At 28.3% G+C, this 10,114-nt stretch overlaps 1 protein-coding gene across 1 annotated transcript; it reads left to right on the forward strand.

Moving 5' to 3' along the window:
• Positions 1 to 1,993: 1,993 nt before the first annotated feature.
• LOC104593906 (17.6 kDa class I heat shock protein-like) lies at positions 1,994 to 2,908 on the forward strand. The gene has a single exon (XM_010253997.3). It carries the CDS (start codon positions 2,138 to 2,140, stop codon positions 2,708 to 2,710), a length of 573 nt encoding a protein of 190 aa, XP_010252299.1. The 5' UTR covers positions 1,994 to 2,137; the 3' UTR covers positions 2,711 to 2,908.
• The last annotated feature ends 7,206 nt before the right edge of the window (positions 2,909 to 10,114 follow it).

The raw sequence follows: 10,114 nt of genomic DNA on the forward strand, positions 1-10,114 counted from the left end.
ATTATTTAATAATAACATCCATTTGACATGGATAGATTAAGCACTAACCCATTACTTGAATGGAAAACCATTTTGCTTTTTTGGTTGATTTTAAATCATGTATTCCATTTTCATCATCAATAAAAGTAATTATTATTTTCACATTTATGCCCGTTTAATCTGGTAAATATATAATAATAGAATTGTATCAAAATGCTTCTTACAAAGCTTATATTTTTCTTTGAGTTTATGTATGTATATATGTATTTAATATTCATTACTTAGTCATGACATCATAGATTGAAAATTTTGACCCGGAATATTAAATCTTTGACCTACCTACAATCTAGATATGGAAATAGTTTCATTTTCAAACTAATTTTAAATTTTGCATTTCATTTGTATCATTGATAAAATAATTATTATTTATTATACTTATTTTTGTTTATATTATTAGTATATAATATTATAGATGTGCCAAAATTATTCATATTTTTTTTGTACAATTCTAGTTTACAAAATTTATTTTTAATTATATATCATGGGTCAACCTATTTGACCTAAAAGGTTGAACCACTAACCCACCCCGTAGATAGGAAGATGGTTTAATTTCCCATCGGTTTTAAGTTGTATATTTGATGTCCGTCATTAATAAAATTATGTCTATTTTATCATAGTTATTTTTAATATGACAAATATATAATAATAGAAATGTGTCCAATTTTTTTCAAAATTTCTTTTTTTCTATATTTTTTTTTGTATTTCTTATATTTCTAAATTTGTATTATTTATTTATGGCATCATGAAATTATCCATTTTTCCCAAATAGTTGAAATACTTACTCACGACCTAGATGGAAAATATAATTTCATTTCTAGGTTTACTTTAAAAATATAAAATTCCATTATATTAATAATTATTGTGCACAATTGCTAGGACCCCTCGGCCGTGCAACTAGATGAAATACACAACCTTCTCCAAGGTTATACGCTCGGACTGGACGACAACCAAGGCACATCGTTCCTAGTGAGCCATATGCTTACTTGACCTTCTCACTAAGGCAAGGAACTGCAGGGACCTCGGCTAAGTCATCGGCCAAAGACTTCGACTCACCTTGAACAAAAACACTAAACTCGGCTAAGTATTTCGCTAAAACAGGAAGCGCCCTGTGACCTCAGCTAGGCACGTCCCCACGGCCTCAGCCACCCACAGGCTCACACCCCAAAAACACTAAGGAAAGCTAAGCGAGACTAGCTAAGGCTTGCCCCTTGCTCCGACCCCTCGATGGCACAACACAACCTCGACTTAGCTACCTTGACAGGGATGGAGAACACACTGAAAAAGTTAAGGCGTTCGCCCTCCTTTCCTTCCTGCTAAGGAAAAGGACCCCGAGCCCTTAGCGGCATAAGTTTAGCCTCGTCCTACCAAACTTTGATGGGGTGAAGAACAAGTCCGGAGAGCTAAGGCATTCACCTCTATTTTCTTCCTGCTAAAGAAAGGGGCCCCAATCCCTCGACGGCATAGCTCAGCCTCGATTAAGTGAGTGGTCATTCTCTCCGCCTTCCTTGAGAATGAAATTCTATTTCAATTGATTTTAATTCCCATTCTAATTGCTCTCTAAATTCTAATTGGACCATTTTCAATTCAAAATCTGATTCTTATTGTAAACCAAACGGACCCTAAAAAGTCTTAAAATATGCGGAAGACAGAGTTCCCCATTAGCCATTCATTACCAATAGGGTGATGACTGTTAGAGGCTCTATATCCAATAATAATGCCCCACGTCATAAACCGATGACGGACGGTTTAGATCTGATAGGACACATCATAGAACGCGTTAATCAACAATCCAACGGCTCTGTTCAACTTGAAACACGCCACCGTCATCTATCGAACGGTGTAGAAAACTCACAACAAAAGCTTTCGGTTTCATGAGCACTAGCTCGAAAGTAAACGAAGAGTCCAGAACCACTCCAAAACCGCCTCTTCTAAAACCCTCCTCAACCTATAAAACCTCAAACTCTCCCACCCTGTAATCCTCACAGAGTCGGTCACAGAAATCGCAACCCCAGAAACCTAACTCTCACGTCAATCTCTCAACTCAGTTCCCTGTAAAACTAAAACCAACGCTCCAATTCTCGCTGGTCATCCATCCAGAATGAGGAAAGTTGCTTTAGTCTTGTATTTGGTGATGGCTGTAGGGCTTCTGGCCATTCCGGCGAAAGGACTGAATCGACAGATGCCCTGCACCGGTTGCTTGTGGGACATGATGCTGCCTAGTGACGACCCATTGATCAGAATCCTCGAACAGACCCCGCTCACCATCCTCAAAGGCGTAGAAACCTTGGCTCTGGCCCGTGCGGACTGGAAGGAGACCCCTCAGGCTCATGTCATCTTCCTCGACGTTCCTGGGATAAAGAAGGAAGATATCAAGATCGAGGTGGAGGAGAACAGGCTGATTAGGATCAGCTTTGAGAGGAAGAGCGAGGAGGAGGTCGAGGGTGAGAACTGGCACCGGGCGGAGCGGACCACCGGGAAGTTCTGGAGGCAGTTCAGGCTGCCGGGGAACGCGGACATGGATGCGGTGAAAGCCCATTTGGAGAATGGGGTGTTGAGGATCATGGTCCCGAAGCTCGCAGAAGAGAAGAGGAGGCAGAGAAAGGTGATCGACATTGTGGAAGAAGGATCTTCTTCTGGGGAAGACATCAAGGCATCCAAGGCCGACAAGTAAACTTAATCCGTTTGTGAACTTTGAAGTTTGAACTACGATCACGACTTGGGTTCGTTACTTTGTGAAATACTGATAATTTGTATTGTTGTTGAGTATATTGCTAGCTATATAGACTTTTGTCTTCTCTATATAGACTTCTTGTATTACTTTCAATTGGTTTGTTTCCAGAATTTTGACGAAAGTCCACTTGGTTGGTTACTATCAACTGATTATAATTCTTTTCGAAAACTAGTTGGGGGACCCGTGCGTTGCACGGGAAAACCCAATGTCCAAAAACTCTACCAAACTATCTTTCATTTTCGAATGAAATTAATCAATAATTTATAAGTATCTGAATCATAATTATAATTTTTAAAAATGTAATTATTTCAATATCTTTTACCAACAATCAATTACTAAGGGCCTGTTTGGCACATCTTTTTGGGATGATCTTCTAATAGTTCTTACGGTCAAAAGACGCATTGAGCTTTTGCCTGAAGATCTGAGTAGTTCGAAGCACGTTTGGCAGGCACACGTCTTTTTGTGCGTCTTTCTACGCAAGAATAAAACGCGAGTGAGAAGCTTCACTTGAGCTTCCCAAAATCAGCCCAAAATGGGTTTTTCACATCTTTTCGGCATTTTGTCTTTTGGCGGTTAGATCTTTCGCGTGTCAAATGGAAATAGACCAAAAATCGGTTTTCCCGACTTGTAAACAGTTGAAAGATTGTGCGGAAAGATGTGCCAAATGCAGCCTAAACTTTTTAGAAATTATTGATAATGATTTATTGATAAATATTAAGAGGGGATAGGATTGGAAACCCCCAAACTCTACTTGTCCCATACTCTCATTCTCTTTAGGCATTATAAGAGGGGATAGGATGGGAAATATGAAATCAGGGAGGGTTGGATTGGAAATATAAAATCAAGGTGTTGGACGAATCCATTCTCTTCAAGCATTTTAATAGGGGCTTGGATTGGAAATATGAAATTAGGGAGGGATAGGATTGAAAACCCCTAAACTCTACTTGTCCCATTCTCTTCAAGCATTTTAAGAAGGGATAGGATTGGAAATATAAAATCAGGGTGTTGGAGGATGGATTCATTTCTTCTTTTTTTATAAATGGGTAAGACATTATAGTTGAATAAAAGGAAAAATCTCTAATGTTGAAAAGGTATGATACCAAATGAGCATTGACTATCGGAGGAACCCCATGGAGGCTAAAATATATTATAGATGAATGCACTCATCTGTGTGCTTTCTTGGTTTTGGGAATTACTTGTTTTTCCTAGTATTTTTGGTATCATAGTAAAATTCATTCATTAATATCAATTTTATAATAATGTATTGTTTAATGTTTTTAATATATATATATATATATATTAAAATAAAGCAGTCAAGAACTTTTCTCCTTTTTTTGAATTTTTTGTTTTTTATTTCATATCATTTTTGAAACAACTAATGAGATGCATTTTTCTAATAACCTAAATAATCTCTTCTCCTAAAATTTATCCTAAACTTCCTCCCCTACTTTCTCAGAATTATCTCTAATTCCAATTTATCTTCTAAGTTATCTCTAATTCTGATTTATCTCAACAATTATCTCTAATTTATTAGAGAGCTTCTCCCCTAAATTATATTTAATTCCTATTTATCTCAACAATTATCTCTAATTTAATAGAGAGCTTCTCTCCTAAATTATCTCTAATTTCTATTTATCCTCTCCCCTACTTTTTATCTATACCTATCTAAAGAAAGTTTTGATTAAAAAAATTAAGAATTATTTAAATATTCTAACAAAATTATATAATAACTTAAAAATATTTATTAAAAACAAAAAAAAATAATTTTATATTTTTATAAAATATATCACGAAATTATGTACTAACAATTTAAATTATGTTTTTCCAGATTATCAATTTAATTGATTTTTAAATATTTAATAATATGTAATAGCATTAAATAAATAAAATTTAAATAACAAAAGAAATTAAATATTTTATGGACTATTTAAATATTTAAATAACTAAATATTTACCATAACTATATTTTAAATAGTTAAAAAATCGAAATTATCTAATAAATAATTTTATACTTTTACAAAATACATCACAAAATTATGTACTAACAATTTAAATTATGTTTTTCCGGATAATCAATTTATTTATTTTTTTCAAACATTCAGTAATATGCAATAGCTTCAAATAAATAAAATTCAAATAACAAAAAAGTTAAATATTTTATAGATTATTTAAATATTTAAATAACTAGATATTTATCATAACTAGATTTTAAATAGTTAAAATAAAGAAATTATGTAATAAATTTAAAAACTTAAAGCAGAAAAATAATTATAACATAATATTGAAATTAATAATAATTTAATATATAACAAAATTAATAATTAAATTATGTAATAATAGTACAAATTATGATTTTATGGATATTTAAACTCCATAAATAACTAATATTTTTAAATTTAAATATTTTACATTTTATTTAAGTATTTAAATAACTAGGTATTTTGAATAACAAAATATTTAACATAACGAAATTTTAAATAGTTAAAACAAAGAAATTATGTAATAAATTAAAAAAATTGAAAAGTCGGAAAATAATTACAACATAATATTGAAATTAATAATAATTTCATATTTTTACATAATATTGTAAATAACTAACTTCAGTTATATCAAGTGATAATTCAAGAAAATAACTTTCAAAAAAAATAATATTTATTAATAATAATTTTAAACACTTAATCTATATTTATTATATTATTATATATACTAAAATTAATATTTGTTGTATTTCAGTAATTATTTATTATTTTTTGTGATAAATATATTTTCAATGATTATGTTATTTAATAGAAAACTTTCAATAATTATTGGAGATTAAACTATTATTAGTGAAATTTTTAAATTTAATTTATTCTATTTATTGTATTTTGTTATAAATTATTTTTTAATATTTATTAGAGATTAAACTATTATTTGAGATTATACTATTTAATGACTAAGTTAATATATTTTTATTACTTATTATATTTTTGTAATTATTGTTTTTTTTCATTATCAATATTTATTTTCAACAATTATTTATTTTTTCTATAAGTTTTTAATAATTATTGGAGATTAAACTATTGTTATTTATGAGAGATGAGACTATTAATTTAGCTAAAAATATGAGTGTCCATGAGTTGGTTTGGTTCGATCGTAGACTATTTGGCCAGCCAAATTGACCTGGTCAGGTTGGGTGGTCAACTGAAATCGACTGACCTTTTTTGAAAACTGACCCACTCAAGTTGTATCAGTTTGGGCCAATTTTTTGGTTTGGTCAGTCGGTTCCAAAGATTTAAACTTAAAAATTATAGTGCAATTATTAAAAAATAAATTTAAAAATTAGATTTATGATATAAAACATTTTAGGCTAAGAAATATGGGAAATTTCCCACTTTTTCATATTAAAAATTATATTTAAAATATAAAATATCAATATATATCCATGGTTAGGTCGTTCAATTTTGGTTGGTTTACAAATGGCCAAAGTGGAATTGATCCAACAAGTTAGTCGAATTGGGAAATTTTTAAACCAAAGCCAACCTAAAGTATTAGAAAACTGACCAACTCGGGTCGAGTTGATCGGGTTGGTCGGTTTCATTAGTTTGATGAATAAGCTTAACTGAAATTAATTATTGTTATTCTTGTATTATAAAAAAATTATTAAAAGTATGTATATAAAATATGAATAATTATTAATTATTTAAAAGGTTGAAAATATAAAACAATTGTATACTCTTATGTGATTCTATTAGGGTCATTTACTAGAACACATCTTATAGTTTTACATATTTACTTAAACCTACTTTATAGTTTTTATTTTATTAAAACATCCAATATATTTTACAACCTATTTACTTAATCAACTTTTCATTAAGGAGTGTTTGTTTTGCCATTAGGCCCATGGTTTTTTTTTCTAAAAATACCCTCAACACTTTAATGGTATTTTAATTTTTATTTTCTTTTGATTAAATTTATTTAAATGAGCATTAGGGCCAACATTGTCATTTTTCACGATCATCTAATGGAAGATTGATTAAATCCATTACAAATTATAAGTGGTGTTTAAGTAAAATTTTAACTATAAGGTAGATTTTAGTAAATCCATGAAATTATAAGGGGTATTTTAGTAAATGACCCTTTCTATTATTTAGCTTTTGTTTAATAATGCTTATTGTATCTATTGAATTTTTGTTGTACTTTATTCATTGATGTTTATTAGAAAACTATTATTCAAGATTACAATATTTATTGACTAACTTAATATATTTTTTTGGTATTTTTAGTATTTTTGTAATTATTGTAATTATTTTATTTTTATTAGTTATTTGTTTTATTTTTATTATCAATATATTTTCAATTATTGCGCATTTTTGCTATAAATTTGTAATAATTATTGGAGATTAAACTACTATTATTTATTAGAGATTAAAATATTAATTTAGATGAAATTAGGAGTGTTGATCACAAACTGGTTTACTTCGGTTATAGGCTATTTGGCCCACCAAATCGACATGGTTAGGTTGGGGAGTTGGTTACCTGAAATCTACTGACCATTAGTGAAAACCAACTAAATCGGGCTGTATTGGTTTGGGTTGATTTTCAGTTTGCTCAATTGGTTTAAAAGATTATATTGAAAACTTGATTTTAAATTTTAAAAATTACATTAACATTATTAAAAATAAATTTATAATATAAAATATTTGAGACTAAGAAATATGGGAATTTCCCCACTTTTCTGTATTAAAAAATTATATTTAAAATATAAAAATACTAAAATATATCTGTTGTTAGGTCATTCAATTTTGGTAAATTTACCAATGGCCATAAAAAAACTGATCCCAATTTCAACCAGAAATATTAGAAACTGAGCAATTTGGGTTGTTGGTTGGTTTCATCAGTTCGATGGACAAGCTTAGCTGAAATAAATTATTGTTATTTTTGTATTATAAAAACTTATTAAAAGTATTATAAAATATAAATAATTAATCATTATTTAAAAAGTTAGAAATATAAAATAATTATATACTCTTATGTGTTTTATTGTTTAGCTTTCCTTAACAAATCCCGTGCATCGCACGGGTCCCCGATAGTATTAATTAAATAATAATTTGGTAGCAAAGGTTGTGTTTGTAGTGCAATTTTATTTGTACTATATATATATATTAACACAAAGCGGTCAAGAAATTTTCTCTTTTTTCTGAATTTTTTATTTTTTATTCCATGTCATTTTTCAAACACCCAATGAGATGCACTTTCCCAATAACCTAAATAATTTTTTCTCCTAAACTACCTCCCCCACTATCCCCCACTTGCTCCGAAATTATCTCTAATTCCTATTTATCTTCTAAATTATCTCTTAGTAGAGAATTTCTCTCCTAAATTTTCTCTAATTCCTATTTATCCTCTCCCCAAATTTTTATCTATATTTATCTAAAGTAATTTTGGATTAAAAAATTTAATAATTATTTAAATATTATTACAAAATTATATAATAACTTTAAAATATTTATTTAAAACACAAAAAACAATTTTATATTCTTATAAAATATATCACGAAATTATATACTAACAATTTAAATTACGTTTTTCTGGAATATTAATTTATTTATTTTTAAAATAATGAAGTTATGTAATAATAGTATAAAACATGATTTTGTGGATAATTAAATTCCATAAATAATTAATATCTTAAAATTTAAATATTTTTCATATGATTTAAGTATTTAAATAACTAGATATTTTTAATAACAAAATATTTCATATAACTAGATTTTAAATAATTAAAATAAAGAAATTATGTAATAAATTTTAAAAAATTCTAAAAAGTAGAAAAATAGTTATAACATAATATTGAAATGAATAATAATTTAATATTTGTACCTAATATTGTAAATAATTAATTATACTTATATCAAGTAATAAATGGATTTTCAATGATTATGTATAAAATTATTTTGTTTTGTTATTTAATAGGAAACTTTCAATAATTATTGGAGATTAAATTACTATTATTGAAATTCTTAAATTTAATTTATTGTACTTATTGTATTTTTGTTATAAGTTATTGATTAATATTTTTTAGATATTAAACTATTATTTGAAATTATACTATTTATTAAATAAGTTAATATATTTTTAGTACTAATTGTATTTTTGTAATTTCTATAATCACTGTGTTTTCATTGTCAATATGTTTTCAATAATTGTGTATTTTCGCTATAACTGTTCAATAATTTTTGGAAACTAAACTATTGTTATTTATGAGAGATAAGACTATTAATTTAGTTGAAATTATGAGTATTCATGAGTTGGTTTAGTGAGTACTATATTGCTGTGAAACTTTTGTCTTCTCTATTTCCCAATAAAACTCAAAGATTGTTGTATTACTTTCAATTGGTTTGTTTCTAGAATTTTGACAAAAGCCCACTTGGTTGGTTACTATCAACTGATTATAATTTTTTTCGATATTATATCTTTTTGACATCAGTAAATCTTTGATGTAGGAAAGGTATGATACTGAATGAGCATTGACTATCGGAGGAACCCCATGGAGGCTAAAATATATCACAGATGAATGCACTCATCTGTGTGCTTTCTTGGTTTTGGGAATTACGATGGATTGGCTAGTGCGTAATGTTTTTTTTCCTTGTATTTCTGGTATCATAGTAAAAAATCCATTCATTAATATCAATTTTATAATGTTTCTAATATTAATTAAATAATGATTTGGTAACAAAGGCCGTGTTTAGTTGTAGTGCAATTTTATTTGTACTAGTACTAATATATAAGAGTGTATGCAAATTTTAGTTTAATTTTGTTTTGGATTTTATTTTATTTGTACTGCAACCAAACAAAATAAGGTAAATTTTAAAATAAAAATAAATTGTAATTTACACCCAAAACGTTGCACTGCCATAGTTTTGCATTAGTACAAATAAATTTGCATTGCAACCAAACATGGCAAAAGTAACAAATCACCCTTGAATTAAGCTTAAAGCATAATGTTGTTGATAACTTGATATATTACCTTTCGTTCTCTTTCTTAGTTTTCACTTACCAAAAGTCTAAATAATTTAGAACTTAGATATCACCATTAAATTAAAATCATTTTCTAGTAAAAAATAAAAGGGTAAATTGCTGAAACCTCCCTTGAATTTTTGGTTGTTGCTGAAACATCCACTGCAGTTTAGTAATTGCAATCACCTCCCTTGAACGTTTTGACATAGTTGTAAGTATATCCCCTTTGGAAGAACTTTCTTAGGGAAGGCATAAAAATGTCCAAAATACACATATAATTACTTTTAGGTTGTGTTTAGTTTGAAAGAGAAATTAGGGAAAGGTAGGGAAATTACTTTTAGGCTA

Source organism: Nelumbo nucifera, chromosome 5, assembly GCF_055504915.1.
Source record: "Nelumbo nucifera cultivar China Antique chromosome 5, China Antique-T2T, whole genome shotgun sequence".
NCBI classification, from domain to species: Eukaryota; Viridiplantae; Streptophyta; class Magnoliopsida; order Proteales; family Nelumbonaceae; genus Nelumbo; species Nelumbo nucifera.